The 17178-nt window shown below is 51.3% G+C and overlaps 8 protein-coding genes across 8 annotated transcripts; 4 read left to right on the forward strand and 4 right to left on the reverse strand.

The window, feature by feature from the left end:
- Positions 1-157: 157 nt before the first annotated feature.
- PtrM4_015900 (RIX1 domain containing protein) lies at positions 158-2575 on the reverse strand (the record flags this gene model as incomplete). The annotated part of the gene is made up of 2 exons (XM_066103202.1): positions 158-603; positions 772-2575. 2 exons carry the CDS (start codon positions 2573-2575, stop codon positions 158-160), a joined length of 2250 nt encoding a protein of 749 aa, XP_065965404.1.
- Positions 2576-2892: 317 nt separating this feature from the next.
- On the forward strand, positions 2893-6719 carry PtrM4_015910 (uncharacterized protein; the record flags this gene model as incomplete). The annotated part of the gene is made up of 5 exons (XM_001931497.2): positions 2893-2898; positions 2984-3110; positions 3191-3523; positions 3617-6153; positions 6204-6719. 5 exons carry the CDS (start codon positions 2893-2895, stop codon positions 6717-6719), a joined length of 3519 nt encoding a protein of 1172 aa, XP_001931532.2.
- Positions 6720-7314: 595 nt separating this feature from the next.
- Positions 7315-7476, reverse strand: PtrM4_015920 (uncharacterized protein; the record flags this gene model as incomplete). Its single annotated transcript, XM_066103203.1, has 1 exon — positions 7315-7476. One exon carries the CDS (start codon positions 7474-7476, stop codon positions 7315-7317), a length of 162 nt encoding a protein of 53 aa, XP_065965405.1.
- A 1135-nt stretch (positions 7477-8611) lies between these two features.
- PtrM4_015930 (CVNH multi-domain protein) lies at positions 8612-9038 on the forward strand (the record flags this gene model as incomplete). Its single annotated transcript, XM_001931498.2, has 3 exons — positions 8612-8744; positions 8798-8980; positions 9034-9038. 3 exons carry the CDS (start codon positions 8612-8614, stop codon positions 9036-9038), a joined length of 321 nt encoding a protein of 106 aa, XP_001931533.1.
- A 3063-nt stretch (positions 9039-12101) lies between these two features.
- PtrM4_015940 (MFS-1 multi-domain protein) lies at positions 12102-13526 on the reverse strand (the record flags this gene model as incomplete). Its single annotated transcript, XM_066103204.1, has 3 exons — positions 12102-12254; positions 12319-13191; positions 13260-13526. The coding sequence occupies 3 exons, from the start codon at positions 13524-13526 to the stop codon at positions 12102-12104; spliced, it is 1293 nt and encodes a 430-aa protein (XP_065965406.1).
- A 358-nt stretch (positions 13527-13884) lies between these two features.
- PtrM4_015950 (FMN-red domain containing protein) lies at positions 13885-14876 on the reverse strand (the record flags this gene model as incomplete). The annotated part of the gene is made up of 3 exons (XM_066103205.1): positions 13885-14286; positions 14342-14537; positions 14584-14876. 3 exons carry the CDS (start codon positions 14874-14876, stop codon positions 13885-13887), a joined length of 891 nt encoding a protein of 296 aa, XP_065965407.1.
- Positions 14877-15511: 635 nt separating this feature from the next.
- Positions 15512-15945, forward strand: PtrM4_015960 (DUF89 domain containing protein; the record flags this gene model as incomplete). Its single annotated transcript, XM_066103206.1, has 2 exons — positions 15512-15536; positions 15590-15945. 2 exons carry the CDS (start codon positions 15512-15514, stop codon positions 15943-15945), a joined length of 381 nt encoding a protein of 126 aa, XP_065965408.1.
- A 230-nt stretch (positions 15946-16175) lies between these two features.
- PtrM4_015970 (DUF89 domain containing protein) lies at positions 16176-17109 on the forward strand (the record flags this gene model as incomplete). The annotated part of the gene is made up of 2 exons (XM_066103207.1): positions 16176-16826; positions 16876-17109. The coding sequence occupies 2 exons, from the start codon at positions 16176-16178 to the stop codon at positions 17107-17109; spliced, it is 885 nt and encodes a 294-aa protein (XP_065965409.1).
- Positions 17110-17178: the final 69 nt, after the last annotated feature.

A 17178-nucleotide genomic window follows, 5' to 3' on the forward strand; every position in this document is an offset into this window, starting at 1 on the left:
AGATCGGCGTGGCCATTGTGGGGGTGGTGAAAGTAAGTATGGTGAAAGTGAGTGTGAGTACTAGGGTCTGTGCGCGCTACGTGCGTTTGCTATTCACCACTTCACAGAATAATGGCAAGTTTGGTAGACAATAGAAATCTCATTATTACAACAATATCTAATCCGACTCATCATCCGTATCCTGACCAAGCACGAGAGAAATCTTGTCATCGTCACTGTCATCGTCCAGGCCGCCTTCACATGGTACGGGTAGCTCGGGAGCTGCAGAGGCGGTGCTGGTAGCCGTGAAATCTGAAGTGGCTGATATACCTGAAGTGATGGGACGATGGTTTAGAGAAGCATCGTGTGCTAAGACAGGCGAGATTGGGTGCGTCGTGCCGTGTTCGGCCTCGCCTGTTTTTGCACGCTTGGAAGGTGAAAGAGGACCTTCATCGCCCATCGGCCGCTTCACGTCAGCAAACATAGTAGGTTCCGATATCATCGGGCGTTGCGCCATGCTTGACTGAGGAAGTGGTCGCGATGGAGTATTTGCTGCTGGGCCAGCCGCTAGAGCATCTGTCACAGCAAAGTCTCTTACTATAGTCCCCGTCTGCCCAGCGGTCTCTAGTAAGTCGTCTAGCTCTTGCCCCACACAGTGCTCATCCGCGTGCTTAATGCTATGCTCTTCTTCCTCACTCTCTTCTTCGTCATCCACATCTTCGTCCTCGGCTTCGTCGATTTCCAGTTCCTGGCCTCCTAGCCGAATAACAGGCATTCTCGGCCTAAGCATACCCTCAATCTCCATCTCAACAGGATAGGATCGAGCTATAAGCGGTAATACACTGGCTGACGGCTTGCCAAATCTCTTGCTTGGGGGCGGATTAAGAACGCTAGCTAACATGGCTTCCTTGTGCTGGATGAGGACAGCCGTGCGATCTAGACGAGCTCGCATCGAGTCTGACAGGTACTGGGCGCGTATGTTGGAGAGTAATGTGGGAAGGAGATCATAGGCAGCTTCCTTGAGACCAGACAAGCCAGCGGTGGGGTCACTGATAGCCTTTGAAGCACTCAAGAAGCTATCCGCATTTGCAGTTGTCTGGGGTTGACTATTCCCGTTTGTCTTTGTTTGTGTAGTGTTATGCTGCGCTGGCGCCGTAGCAATCTCAGAGGGAAGCAGATCGTCACAACAGAGCCGGATGAGGGGTACAAGGGAGTCGATAGTTGCCTTAGGTAGCGCGATTCCCGACCTTTTGAGTAGGGAAGCGACAACCGTGTAACACGTCGTCCTGATCTGTGCCACATTCTTTTCTGCTCCAAACACCCAGACGACCTGATCGATGACAATGGGATCAAGTGCCAATGTGCTTGCCTGAGACCTGTCTGCCAGCGCCAGAAGCAGCTTCATCGCCGCAATGTGCACGTCCGGTAGTAGTAACCAAAGAGCTTCACGCTCGTCTTTGCTGACTTGAATATTCAGCCTAACGGTGTTCTGGAAGCTCTTGCTCGACGAGGCAGGGATGGTGAGTGATAGCACTCTTGAGATCAAGTCCATTACCATGGCGATATTTAGGTATATGGGGCCCGCTGTGGGCGTGCCAAGGTACTCTGTTATGAGGTTAAGAAGTCCCTTCAGACGTTCGCCCCCAGCAAAGATGCCAGACCATGGTGGCAGATGATTGTTAGGCTCCAGATCCTGCACCTCGTCCTCGAGCGTGTGGCCATTTGCTAGAGGTGATTCACGGGTAGTAGGCTGCCAGTCTTCCAATACAGCACGGAACACATGGTCTGCAGTCTGATGGGCATTGTTGACAAGAGCTTTCAGGGATTTCATCCACTCCTCGCTCGATGTCCCCTTGGGCGCACAACAAGACAATTGAACGTAGAGCTCGCGCGCCGCCATTATGATTTCAGAAGACGTCGTATATCTAGTTCCAGGAATCTGTTCCGGGCTAATCTTGTTGGATGGTGTGGGCGCAATAAGACGTGCTAGAAGCGGATGGAGCTGCTTAAGGTAGGACCGGAAGATGGTAGGGTGTCGGGGCAATAGCTCGTTGAGGCATTCAAGGATGGTTTGCAAGAGAGCTGTTGGAGTTGATGTTGCATTCGCCATGTGCAAGCTAGATTGGATAAAGCTTGGCAAAGAAGGGGTGGTGATCTCGCGGACTAGAGTTGGATATTCTCTGGTGAGGAAGAAAATGCGCGTCAGGGTGATGATGCACAGTTTCTTTGAAGACGGAGGATCTGGTTTATTCAAGAAACCCAAAAGCCCGCGAACCCATGGTAAGCTCTTCTGCAGTGTCTCCCATCCCCCGACTTCGATTGTTGCTTTGATTAAGACTATAGCACACCATCTTCCCTGGGGGGTGCGGTCCTGCAGCAGTGTCGAGAGTAAGGTCCGGAATTTGTGAATTGCTACGGACGCTTCTGAAGAAGTCGCCTTGGTGCCGGAAGCCTGAGGTGAAGAGAGAAGAGTTCTGCAGTTTGCCAAGGCCGATGCGATGGCCGGCACGTGCTGAGGAAGTTGCGATGTTGGTGTGGAGGAGATGCGGAAGCTGAGAGCTCGCAGCGTGGCCAGTTCCGAGATGATTGGAGCCATGTTGTTATTTGTATGTATTCCTGGGAACCCTAGGCTTCAATGCAGGGCCAATCTGGGCTGCGACGAAAAATAATCGTAGTAGTTATGGACAGTACAAAAAAGTTGAGCCGGGCAGAGCTCGGAGGCGGCGTCGGGCCGGGCGGCGCTAAGCAGGCATGGATGCAGCGGCCAAGGGGGGTGGTGGGTCCGAATTGTTGCGGGCGGTCAGTGACATGAATACGGGCATGTTCGTCGTCGTCGGATTTGCTATTATTTCTTGAACATGAATCTACATGTTTTGCGACTTTGCGTAGTGCCAAAGGCATATCTTTAAGAAGATGGTGGTAGGTTACGGGTCAGCTCAGTCTTGCCCCAAGGCATGCTCGAGCAACGTCATTCTGCGCCTTCTAGGAGCTCACATCTACACAGAACACGGGCGAGAGCGACAAGGCCAAGCGCTACATACAGCAATTGGACGAGGCAAGATGCGCCGGACGATGGGCAGACGTGCCCGAGCTGTGCAGAAAGGTAGAGAAGCATGCGCCGCACCGACGATGTGAGCCACACCTTTTTCCTCTGAAATCCATGTGTATCTCGACTTTTTGGGTGGTGTTGGAGGGCTAATGTGAGTGCCAGGCCTCACCCTCACAGCGCGTTCCGAGGCCCAGGTGGCGGCGTATAGTGGACAGCGGCCCTCGACGGCCTCATCGACAAAGTCAACGGGCGCCTTGTCCCAGATTATCCCGCCATTGCTCACAGCCATGGACGAGGGAGACACGCCGGCCCAGGACGCCTTCCAGGCAAACGTCTGCCTGGGCTGGGTTCATTACGTGTCTGAAGAGCCTGGCCTGGCAGCTGCGCGACTTCCGGGAGACTTTGGGGCAGTCGCGACCCAGCTGTTGGCAGAGGCAGGAGGCGCCTTGAGCGGCTGGTCGAGAGTCTGTCTGGTCAAGGGCACCTACCTCAAAGGTACGTACATGGACATGGACATGGACATGGACATACATGTACCATGACGCATGCTATTTGAATTTACATGTTCAACGTTGACCCTCGTCCAAGGTTCCTCTCTCGAAAAGACGGGTGCAGTCGACGAGGCCGTTGAGACGTACTCATCCATAGTGCCCTGGCTGACGACGGCCACAACGCCGACGACCGAGTCGATGCAGTTCAAACTATGGGGCGAACACTCGCTCGTGCGCCTCTGCCAGCTGTCGGACCAGTCAACTATAACGGGCGAAAACATCAACGCCTCGGAAGCCCTACGTACCTACCGCTACTGGGCCAAGTTCTGGGATGCCACATCCAAGAGCGGCGCATCCGACACCACCACTGCCACCGCATCACGACACCGTCGACTCGCATGGAAGGCATACTACGACTCGCTTTCCACCATCCTCCGCCACGACCTCGCCTACGAGCCCGACTCGACGCCCATTGTCCAGGAAAACCCAAAGCCAAATGCCCAGTCGGACACGCGCCTGCGTCAGCGAGCTGAGCTGAAGCGCGTCGAGACCGTTTATGAGAGTCTACTGGTCAAGGAGACCAACTTTCCAAAGGCCAGCGAAACAAATCACGAGGTTGAGGCATGGGTCGACGCCGTCATGGACAACTGGCGCCTCCTCTGCGGCCCCACGTGGAGTGACGACGACCTCGGCGAAGGCGGCAAGGAGGGCGTTGCACGAAGTGTGCTCGACATCCTGTACCGAGCAGCTACCAAGACCTACCACTCGACCCAAATTCTGCGTCATCTCTTCGTCGTCCACGCATCGCTGGCCGAGCCTGAGCTGGCATACAAAGCTTACGATTCCTACGTTGAGATCATCACGCGGAATAAGGATCGATCGGAGAAGTCGGGAGAAGTCGAGCTAGGCATTGACGACGATAGCACCGTCTTGAGAACTTCGGCCGAAGCCATCAGGATGCTTTGTCGATGGGGATCCAGAAAGGAAGCCGAGAAGGCGCTTGAAATTAGCCACACCATCGAGCACTGGGTCGAACAGATAGAGCATCTTCGGTCCGCTTCCGATGCAGCCCCAGTAGTCTCTGCTGAGACAGTCGTCGAGCCCACAGCATTAGCCGCTGCATACTGTGCCATCGGTATCGGCCAAGCTCACTGGGCCCGCCTCACTTACGACGTCGAAACACGGGCGACCATCCAGGCCAAGGCGATACAATACCTCCGCAAGTCACTCTCGCCCACTTTCGGCGATGAAAACAATGTAGAAACACTCTATGCGTTGGCGTTGGTGCTGGCTGAGACCCGAGATATACCGGGCGCTATCAAAATCGCAAAACGCGCCCTTTCCCCAGCCACCAGAGGAACAACTGTCAGTGCTGACGGTGTCATTTCTGGTGGAATCATCACCGAGTACGGACGAGAGCGTAAGCTTATTCCTGTATGGCACCTTCTTGCTTTGCTATTGACCTCGCGCTCCGACTTCGCTGCTGCAGAGAAGGCTTGTGAAGCTGCCTTCGAACAGTTCGGCAACCCTGTCATCCTCTTTGGTCGCGGCGACTCAGGCGCGTATCGTAGCGAACACCTCAATGCCGCTACTAGTCAAGATGGCCTCGGACTAGGTGTCGTTGATCGCATGGAGCGGTTTGAGAAGAGCAATGTATTGCAGATTAAGATGACGCAATTAACTCTACTCGAAGTCACCGATGGTGTCATTGCCGCCGTAGATGGGTGTGATGAACTTCTCGCCTTGTATGGCAGATTGTTTGGTGACCCAGCGACCGAGACGGTCAAGCCAGTCCCTGCGTCTACGGCGCTGGCTCCCCCAAAAAGCGCCATGGGAACTACTCGTGGAAGCATATTTCGCGGTAGAGGCTCGGTGCGGACAACACAACAAGACAACAAGGCTCGCAATGAATCCGTAATCAGCTCCGGAACAGCCATGACACAACCAGAAATCCAAGTCACAAACGACGACGGGGCTGATGCTAATGGTCATCACCGACATAAGCTCTTCCATCATCACAATCAAGATGACAGCCAGGCAGGAATGAAGAGATCCCCGAGCAAACTCCGAAAGCGCTCGGCTAGTCTCCAAGGAGCCACCATCCCAGAAGCTCACCAGGCGTCGGACGTACCTCCGCTTCCAGGAACTGTCACAAATGGCACACGAACACGCAGCAGCACTGTGAATTCAAGAACTGGTCGGGGAATCTCCATTCCTAGGTCTACAAGGAAGTCTGTCGAAAGCGGCGATAGACCTTTACGGCCGGTTGCACATAACTTGGATCATTCTTCTCCACCGCTCGGTCACGACGAACAACCCCCAAAACAGGATACCCGCTTGCCCTCGCGCATACCACATGCAGATCACATACCCCCAGATCCCCACTTTTCCAAGCTTCAAGAACGCAGGCAAAAGGTGTCATTGCTAGTCAGTATATGGATCTTCATATCCAGGCTGTACGCAAGGGCACACATGTATCAAGATGCCAGAGAGGCTGTCACTGAGGCTCTCAAACTGGTCGAGACGTTTGAGGCAGAGGTTTGCCTCGAATCATCTACGGCCAAAGCTCTTTCAGACGAAGGGTGGGGAGGCGGTAAAAGTGTGGAGGAGCTGTGGGCTGATGTCTTCGCTGCTGTGAGCTACTATATCTATGATTGCAGTACTTTCGCTAACTTGTATCTCAGCGTGGAGAACTTCTGGTCGCACAGTCGTTGGCTCACGAAGGACGTGTAGACTTTGAGCGTGCCCTTCAGCATTTCCCCGACCACCCAGAGGCAATTGTGGGTCTTTCGAATATCCTTCTGGATATATACTCTGAAGCAATACCACTCGAGCCCAACAGCTTCGCAGATGCGTTGTCCCCAACTCTACCACCGTCGGTTTCGTCTACTCAAGCGAGCGCTTCGATCCCGAAGATACATAATCTAACCTCACATACCCCATCGGTCGAAAATCAGCTCTCTCCACCTGAACTCGATAGACTTACGGCACGCGATCGTGCATTCGGTCTGCTGTCCACACTCACCAAGCTTGGTGCTGGCTGGGACTACTCTGAGGCCTGGTATGCGTTAGCGCGGGCATATGAAGAAAGTGGCCAAATTGACAAGACTCGGGATGTACTTTGGTGGTGCGTAGAGCTAGAGGACACGCATCCAGTGCGAAGCTGGAAGACTGTTACTACCGGTGGGTTCGTATTGTAATGTTGCAGGACGATAACTGCGTCGATATGGCAGATGCATAGACCAAGCAATACCAGTTAGGTTTATCAGCAGTTTTTTCCTCTCGTCTACCCCTTTTACCTTGACGCCGAATTCCATGTCTCCTCAAAGGAGATTCAACAAACAAACCATGCTGAACCGTGTTTCATGACGACAACACAAATCTCCCGTAGTAAACGCAAAGTCAGGGAAAGCACTATCCCCATATATTGTTTATCAGTATTGCAGTCTCCGGGCTTCTCTACACAGTCGGTGACCCTATCGGATACGGGTTCGACTTGACCCGACTGAGAGTCTATTGCCTGCACGTCTCGACCCAGGCTCTACGTGCTTGAACTGGTAGCGCATGGTATAGAGGCCACATCATGTCCTCACATACAGCAATAGTGTAATGTTCGAATTCGGATGTCGTTGGAGAAGTAATTCTGAGATCATATGTGACAGTGATGTTATCCTCGGACATGATCCTCCAGTAACCTGTGGTGCAATGCTCGAGATAATGTGATTTCATGTAGTAGTGTCGCACATGTCGACCTTCATAGGCTAACACAAGGGTGGGTAATGCTCTCTAAAGTGATTAGCTGATGATTAGCTGAATCCATCGGAATGGCTCCAGGATCGCCTTGATCTGATCGCGATGCGTCGAAGTGGCCACAGTGGGACCGGTAGGCGAGGTGCGCTGATCTAGACTGTCCGGTGCAAACTTAGCGAGTTGATTCGGTAGTCCAGGGCCTGGCATGTTGGTCGGTTGAAGCTTCGATTTGTTTTGAAGATCCGCTACTGGTGGAGGGAAATCACTCAGATTAGTTGAGAAGCATTTGATGTTGTTTTTTGACCTATTGTTCTCAAGTAGCGAGCTTGTGTTGCTACATTGTTGCATTGACCTGCAATCGTCCTGCGTCGCAACCCAATGCAGGCCCACAAACTAGTCTTCACTGACATTCAATGAAAGTCTAATTCCATTAGATGTTGAGAGCGATTGAGACTTGACGTCCTAGTGAAGTCAAATCCTGTGAAGAGAAGATGGACTTCATGGCAAGGCAAAGTGAAGTGGGGAGGATGCGGCCCGTGCCAGATTAGCTGGTGACCTAGCGTCGACCCTGCGTCAGCTCCAGCTGTAATCCAGTGCCTTGATGGCCTACGCCATTTCAGACCATAATCTCAACCCTCGATTTGCTTGACGTAAATGCCGCGATGCTGTCATTCTTTCTGTCCTTGACCCCGCACTAGATGCCCGCCCTCGGCCATCACAGCCACATTGACACGGGCATTGCGCGGAGTCCGAAACGACGCATACGCACAAGGCCCACTCACAATGCACGCTGAAGTCACGCCACTTTACCAGAGCCATTCACACACAGCCACGGGGCGCATATTGGGGCTCGCGCATGGCTGACCGCGCAAGTCAACTGTGGTGCACCTCCCTTGGCTTCGTTGTGTAAACAATCGTGACTTCCAAGCCGGATCTCGGCATAACGCAGTGTGTGGACACCAAGTAACGGTGAAGCCACAATCAGTTGTTCGTAGACGTAAGTTGCGTTGAGCTCATGTCGTCTTGAAGCTGTGGCGTGTTCTGGATGTATGTACGAGATGTTTGCTGGCTTGGCATGATAGACCGCTACTACCAACGAGTCTGGCTTGCGGATCCGTGCACCTGCTAGTGAGACCACCTACCTCACCTTTGGCATCGGAAAGAACAGACGTCCGCTGTCCACTTCAATTCGTAAGTTAGTGCGGGGCTGCTGAAGCTCGGCCCCTAGTTACCTCAGTATAAAACTCACAGCTTCCTCACTTCTCTCTTCAACCTCTCCACTTGCTCTCAATCCAACCCACGTCTCTCAATTTCACCCCATACCCCTTCATAGTCAATCAAGATGACCTTCTACCATACCGCCGAGAACATCCGCATCGACGACGGTCACGTTCTCAGGGCTCGCCTCCAGACTGCCGACGGCGAATGGAACGACTCCGAGATCGATCTCAACCAACATGTTGGAAACGACAACGGTGAGCCACTCTTTACACTCCCACACACATGGTGTCAGCGCTGAAAGACCCAGGACACTTCTGTTGGGACGGCGAGAACTTCTCTCACTCAGCTGAAAACATCCATTTCGCACTCGAGGGAGATGGCGACGTTCCTGTTCTTCGCGCTACACTCATGGACGCCGAAGGCAACAGCCAGGAGCGCGACCTCAATTTGGGTGAGCGCATCAGCAACGAGAACGGCAACTTCCAGTTTGGTACGTACTCGCGACTTGTTCTTGTGTAATTGTCCGTCTAACATTGTAACCAGCATAGAGCTTGCCTGTGAAGGACGACGGTAGTTGAGAGTTACGATCCAGTCTCAAGACAATGACTGAGATACGTGATGGACTATGTAGGTTAGCATAGGTTCGATTAGCCTAACGATTCACATGAATAAAAAAAATAGAACAAATTCTTAATAAGTATTGGAACAAGGTCCCTCTAGTAGTATGACTACTATGGATAACCGAGTGGGAGGAGGGATAAGGCGGGGTGGCTGCAACGTATTGTATTGACTATCGTGTTGAGTGTCTCTCAGACTTTTGCTGTTGTGGTGGGTGCTATTGCCCACCGGGCAGTGCCTGCCACACCAGCACATCACGTGACTCTCAATCACCTTCTACCCTGGACTGAACCCAGATATTCTCAACAATAAGATATTTTATACTCTCTTTCTCTATCTATACTATGAGCAATCATTCACCCCACCATTTATGGCGAACTTCCTCCATCTTGAATATCTCAGCTCTTGGTCGGTCGAGAACCTTATCAAGCATACCCTGCCATTCCGTTCTCGTGACATTGCCAAACCAGGCCGATGCATACTCCTAATAATGGGGATACCGTCCTGAAAACTCCCAATCAATGAGTCCAACCACTTTGCCACCCCGAACGAGGATATTGAACGGATTTAGGTCGCCGTGGGTAAAGACTGGCGGCGGCCATGATCCATCCTGTTTGCTTATCATGTCCTGGAGGTCATGCCAATCCTGATCCCTTTCCCGGTCTTTGAGATCTTCTAGTTTCAGGTCTTTTCTAAGCCAAAAATGAAATTCTTAGATTGTCCTGAACGGACCGAATCGTGGATTCCCCCGCGACATGCGGGAGTCATACAAAGAGCCTTTGACACGGCTTTCAACACCCGTACTTGGAGGAGGTGTCAGGGCGCGTAGCTCTTCAAAAATACTTCTCAACTGTGCGAAAATACCCGCGATTGATTCTTTAGGCAATTTATTCCACGCTTTTGGCAGTTCCTCGCTTTGGATCCTCTCCATAACGATGTACGCTCTGTTTTTGTGCAGAAACGAGCAATATACCTTCGGGACGGGAACAGTAGTCTTTTCAGCTAGGTATTTCATAGTGGCGCCTTCTGTCAGATGGACTCTACGACCCGTCTTCACAATTTTGTGTTTCGATATTGGGACGCAGAGCCCATCACGTGAATAGAACTTCGCTGTAGTATGCAACGCTAGTCGTGTCGAGAATCAAAAGTGTTGTTGATGGCGAGATGTTCGGTCCCGGCATGCTGAGCTTCGATGTCATATGCAGGCGGAACGTATAGAGATGACATTCCACCATTGTGTGGAAAGAGGATGGGTTCTCTTATGTGGGGCGTTAGGGGGAACGATAAGATAGAGCAATGCACGGACCAGTTGGCGTTACCGTGTTGAGTTTACCAGCCTAGAGTTTCTCTCCATCTTACACGTCACCTTATCCTTCTCTGTCTACAGACTATCTACCTCTTTTCCTTCCTAATAGTTCAACTCATAGAACCTATGTCAAAGAAGGTAGGCCTTTATCTCTGCATTGCTAATTGTACAGGAATAGGACTAAAGGTGTACCAGGGGAATGACACGCCGTCATCAATCCGGATCCGCGAGAACCAGCGTCGTTCTCGCAATCAGCGCAAGGAGCTTATTCACGACCTACAGCGTCGCGTCCAAGAATATGAAGCGAAAGGCGTCGCAGCGACGCAGGACATGCAGCGTGCTGCCCGTAAAGTAGCAGAGGAGAACTTGCGATTAAGAAGCATGCTCTCAAGCCGAGGTGTGTCGCAAAGTGAGATTGACGCCTATCTACGGTCATTCGACGTCGGAAGCGACCAAAGTGGTCCTCAAGGCCATTCTCAAGGGCCCAACCACACCCTATTGCCCTTGCAGCAGACAGAACTGGCGACAGCGGGACCGACCTCTGCTTATTCCGTCGGGGAACCAGGTTTGCAGTCCGTCTCACACTCGACTGCGGGATTTGTAGCTCAACCGCTTACCCAAAACTCATTTCAACCTCGTACGCAATTTCACCAGCCTCATTCGCAATATCAGATCGGCCATCAGCGTAATGTTCAATGTTCTTCCGAAATTACGCAATGCGCAAAACGCGATGTCAGACAGGAAATAGCTGGTGCACGTTCGCCGGAATACAGCACGCCCATTCGTCCAGAAGAAGCTACTCATTCCAAGCCAGCGGAAGTAGAACAGTCGTGTCAAAGAACGGCGAACAACGCCGTGCTTGATAGCACACCACCATTCATGATATTAGAAAACGATGCCGACTGCCCTAATACCGCAAGTTGTTTCTGTGCTCCTACTTTCACACCAAAGGATCAGTCCCCCGATACCGGATTGCTCATTTCGTGTGAAACGGCTGCTACCATCATAGCTGAGATGCGCGGTGATGGAGATCGAAATCGAATACGAGCTCGACTTGGATGTGAGGGAGACAAAGAGTGCAACGTTAAAAATACACTTGTTCTGGAGCTAATGGACGAGAGATGATAGCACGATGCAACTGTATGTTGTTAAACATTGCATACTATTACGGGCTCCTGCAACAGTCGTCCTGCCTTCATTTAGATATCGGCGTGATCCGTTTGCGATGTGCGCTGTTGGGCTGACTGTGTCATGGCTAGCGCGTTGTGAGTAAACGTGAGAATCTTCTCTCCCTGGTTACGTCAAATTTATTGCAGTCATCTTTACAGCTAGTGACTTATTGGGTTATATCAACGTACTTCGATGGTGTAGGTTTGAGTACACATTTAGAACAGAACAAGACCATCCTCACTGTCAACATTCGAAGTGAGCGAGACGTCGAGTAGGACGAGTCAACCTTTTGAAGAGCTATCAATGTAAACCGTCGCTTACCCTTCCGATATACTATAGATTCGCCCGTCATCGTCGCGGTCTTGCCTATGAAGCTTGATTTGGTGATTCTCGGCGCTTCACTCTCCGCAGCTGGAGCATGAAGCCACTGGCCACTATGTATGACAGTCCTGCAAATATCTGTGTATAGAGGTATTCACGGCTCGAAGATGAACGCCTGAGTTTCAAGCCGATCCCCTCAGATACTGAGCAGAATCATCAGAGTGTCGCTGTATAAGCTAGGAGGCATATGCTTACCTGTAACGGGGATGATGACGGCTGTCCAAGACAAGGACAATAAAGATTGTAGGTTTTTCACACCCGCAACTTCAACGCAAAGCGGCCCGATTGACTGTACGTTGGATCATTAGCATACATACATATTTAGTAGGCCTTGGTCTGGGGACGAGACATACCATCCAAAAGACTCCCACGATAGCTCCACAAATTATAACAAAAAACGCGGTGAGTCCGTACGACATAGCCGGCAGCCAAAATGCAAAACACGAGATCCCGCACATCAGCGTAAGCATACCCGCTGTGTCAATCCGACTCCATCGATCGCTGATAATTCCAATAATTGGCCGGCCAACGGCAGTGCCGATGTTCAGTAGGCCGATCATATCAGTTGCTTGAGATTGCGAAAGTCCAATAGAAAGCGCGAAGTCAGACAACGAAAAGAGAAGAACGATGTAACCCATCATGCTGACAAAGACCCATGAAAGCAGCAATATTACTTCATGCCTCCTTAGAAGCTCTGTATCAAACCCTAGCTGGGATGGTCGAATGGCCTTGTTCCGGTCGCGTATGAAAATAGTAGCTATGGTATTGGCCGTGAACGCGATAATGCTCGTGATACGTAGCGCCCACCCAATACTGAACCGTTGTATGATTGCTTCGGTGCCCCAAGCAAAAGCCGCCCCACCAACCCCAGATCCTGCAGCACTAATACCATTCGCCAGGCTGCGTCTCTTTTCAAACCATTGTGAGAGGACAGGGAGGCAGGGAATGTACAGAAATCCGATACCACATCCAATCAGGACGCCCTGGGAAATATGCAGCTGCCAGATTCGAGTTGCAAAGGACGCTGCGATGAAGCCACTACATTGCAACAAAAGTCCACAGCACATGATGGCGTGGATCCCGAATTTGCGACACAAAACGGTAACGAGAGGTGCAAGAAACATGGCCGCTGCGAAGTTGACACCACCGATAAAAGCGTAGTCCCAGGGAGTTGCCTCGGGAAAGATGTTTTCGGCCAAGTAATGGGATAGGTAGATGCCATATGCCTTGGAAATTGTGAGAATTGTGAATGAGGATCAAGTCTGCAGTGTTTTGCATTATTGGGTCCACTTACAGAAACGGTACCCCATGTGAAGCAGTTGATCGTGAAGCAAGTAGCCACACACACCCATCCGTACCCACCATCCGGAGGAACATGTTCAGTCCGTGTAGCTTCGAGTTCCACATCATCGAGTTGGATTGGTGGCGAAAGTGGCCGTTTGTGAAGTTTGTTCATCGTACTTGGTGTGATGCCCATGCCGCCTACCATGCCGGGGATTCCATCACCGTCGAGAGAAGCCAGCCCTTCCAGTTGAGACGAGATACTTCTGCGGGGCGTCATGACTGAATGAACATCAAATGGACTGGTATTTCCTGCCTCTGAGCATTGTGTAAAGGACAGTACCGATATGTCACCACTGGCAGGTGTCACTAGCGCAAAGTCATCGGTAACGCTAGTCCGCGAACGCCACTTGCATTGTCGTTCGCACGACACTTGGATTCTCTTCGGCAACAACCGGGCTGTTATTCATGGGTGCATCTTTGATTGTTTTGATAGCTTTACTCTGCTCTTCTATGTGTTGCGTGTAGGTGATGAGTCGCTGGACAAGCAACTGCTACTGCTCTACCTGCTTGGTGGATGTAATATACACGAAGCGTTCGTGTTTGAATACTTCAGCAACATTCGATGACGAAGCTTCTCACATATCTGCTGGTAGCTTCGCCAGTTCTTTCTCCTGCTTCACTCGCTTCTCCTCCCTCTCGCTATACCGATCTCCAAAGAGATGGAAGTGGGGTCTCATTACTATCGTGTACTTGACGAATTCCTCCATACAATCGACGAGTCTGTCCCTGTTCCCACTAGGCATAAGCCTGCTCCCAGCATCTTCCTCTGTGAATTGTTTGTACGCCATCGGTATAGAGCTTTGGTTAGGTATGGCGAACATGCGCATCCACCGCCCCAGTATGCGTAACGAGTTGACTGTGTTGAAAGATTGCGACCCACCATTAACTTGAGCGATTGCGAGGGTGCGACCCTGTGTCGGGCGAACAGAGCCAGTGGAGAGAGGAATCCAGTCGATTTGATTCTTGAACACTGCCGTCTTTTGTTGTGTCAGCCTGGCTTGAGGAGCGGTATATGTCTCGAGAGATACATACGAGGTTTCCGTGCTGTTCAGGGCTGATCCAGACATGCCCATCGCTCCATTTACTGAGATCGCGCAGCTCTTGCACTTTTGGATGTGAATGGTCATCGTCCTTGACAGGTAGGCCAGCGGGATCGTACATGCGGACGTCACAGCCTAGTCTGAACAGTATTCGACTAGCTTCGTAAGCTAACAGACGCGAGTATGATCTATCCTGGATTAGAAATGGATACCATTGTTGTATGCATGCCTTACCGTTGTCGCATGCTTCCATGCAGCACTAGAACCCTCAGTCGGTCCTCACCACACTTGAGGACTTGGGTATCCACCATCTTCAACGCCGTGCTGAGTTCCAGCTGTGAGATCCAATCCGACTTGGCATCTTCTGCCTCCAAAACAAAGGGACGATACTTTCTTCTGACCTCGGCATCATCTTCAGAAGCGGGTATTGCGAGAGACAAGCCTTGATAGGCTGTATCTATCGCAATTTCGGCTCGGATGCGCTCAGCTGAAGTATTGTTTAAATCACCATTAGGAACAGCACTCATAGTGCGGGTAAATCGACTGAAGGAGGGCTGTGGTCGAAATGGAAAAGTGCTATAGGTCCTGAGGGCTTGAACAAGCCGGTAGCTGTTCATGGACGTTCACAAGCAATGTGTACGTGATTGGTGTTCAAGGATTGCAATCGGTGATATTCACAGCATGAGATGGATTATGCATATAGGCACATTAAGATGAACAAAAAGGCATTCTGTAGTCTGGTCAATATGTCACTGCACAAACGTCATTCGCTGCAGATAACTCACAGACCCTGCGCCACTAGCGGATGTACCCCACAGCTCGTCCATGATCTGGAAGGGGAAGGAGTAGTCTTGACGCGTCCAATTTTAGCAGAGAGAAGAGAGTGGGGGTTTGTTTTTGCAACTCAAGGCTGACGCTTAGCAGAAAGGTTAAATATACACGTGAGATGCAACATGTGCTCTGGGTGCACTTTGTTCATGTGTTGAAGCAACTAACGTACCGGTGAACAACGATGGACGGATAGGGTTCCGAGTCTGGCTAGCTGGAGCACTAGCTGCTTAAGGCAATGCGAGCAGCTCCCCGCCATGGTTATGCTGTAAGACTTCTACTTTTTATTCAATGTTCGCTCATTGATTGATTGATAAACAACCCAACAGCCAAGATGGAGTACGACACATTTTCAGCGAGTGAGAATTGCACGATCTCTACACATATGACGCAAACGATTGACAATTACCAGCGCAATATAACACCAGTGATCCCACATCGTTTGCGCATACGTCTGCGCGCGAGCGATGGCCCATCATCATTACCCAGGGCATCGACGACGTGCACCGCTCACTACACCATGCCAAGGATGAAAGTGCCATCAGCGAAGGAAAGGCCATCGTCGCCGAGCTGGCCAAGCTAAAGTACGAGCTTCAGCACGACCGCGAGCTCACGCCTATCCCTGACGACGGCGAGCCGGACGTCGAGGCGTACAACAAGGAATTGGAGGCGAGAGAGAAACCCAAATGGCATAATGTACCTTGGCTGTACGCCGAGTGCTACTTGTACAGGTACACATTAGTCGCTGGACTGGCAGGCCAAGGCTAACAGCCATAGGAAGACGTATATCGAGCATCTTCAAGCAGACTAAGAACTGGCGCTCTTATGACATCTTCGCCCGCCAGAAGATGTCGACCTTCAAGTCCTCTCGGCCCGCTGTTGTTGAACTCGCTGCGCGCTACAAGGATATCGTCACCGAACTTGAGCAGAAGAAGACAATCAAGGGTGCCGAGACACAAGAGCAACTCGAAGCAGCCGAAAAGCTTCTGTTCACTGAAATGTGTGAGATTTGTCTATGGGGAAATGCCACTGATCTTTCCCTCTTGACCAACCTCTCCTACGAGGACATTCAAAAGCTGCAAGGCTCACAAGCGCGCAAAGACTCAGAGAAGAATATCTTGGTGAACGATCTTGACAAGGCATTCAGCTTGCTCAGCTCAGCACAAAAAGAAGGGAAAAAGGAGCGACGTGTGGATATCGTGCTGGACAATGCCGGCTTTGAGCTGTTCGTCGATCTCATACTGGCCGGCTACCTCATCGCCTCGGGTCTCGCCACCAATGTCGTCTTCCACCCCAAGTCAATACCCTGGTTTGTGTCAGATGTGCTGCCAGCCGACTTTGGCGCCCTTCTCTCTGCATTAGCCGATCCGCAAACCTTTTATGGAGCTGTATCCGACGACGAGAAATATGCGGGAAAGCAACCGGTGCCCCTGTCAGAAGTAGAAAGCGCTAATCTGCAATTTTTGTTTCAGAGCTGGAGTACTATGCACGCCGAGGGTCAACTAACGCTTCGGCCTAACGACTTCTGGACAGCTGGTGGCAGTTATTGGCGTTTGCCCAAGGCAGAGCCAGAACTGTATGCCGACTTGAAGGAGAGCGAGCTGGTCATCTTCAAGGGTGATTTGAACTACCGAAAGCTGACAGCTGATGCAAGTCTAATTCCCGTCTTCACGTAGCACTGTGCTAATTAAATATCAGGCTGCTTGGCCGGCTACTACGCCTTTCACTGAAGCTATCGGGCCCATGGGCCCTGGCTCTGGTCTCCGCGTTCTGGCCCTACGTACCTGCAAAGCCGACGTCGTGGTCGGCTTACCTGAAGGCGTAGATGAACAGATCAAAGCAACAGAGGGTGGCGGTAGTGAAAGTGGTGCGAGAAAGTGGGCATGGAGTGGCAAATGGGCCGTGGTCCAGTTTTCTGACGGGAAAGCTTGATGCCCGAAACAATGCGTCATCTGTTCGATAGCAAGCTACGCTGTCTTGAGGTAAATAAAGAATAAGATT

Source organism: Pyrenophora tritici-repentis, chromosome 1, assembly GCF_003171515.1.
Source record: "Pyrenophora tritici-repentis strain M4 chromosome 1, whole genome shotgun sequence".
In the NCBI taxonomy this organism is placed as follows: domain Eukaryota; kingdom Fungi; phylum Ascomycota; class Dothideomycetes; order Pleosporales; family Pleosporaceae; genus Pyrenophora; species Pyrenophora tritici-repentis.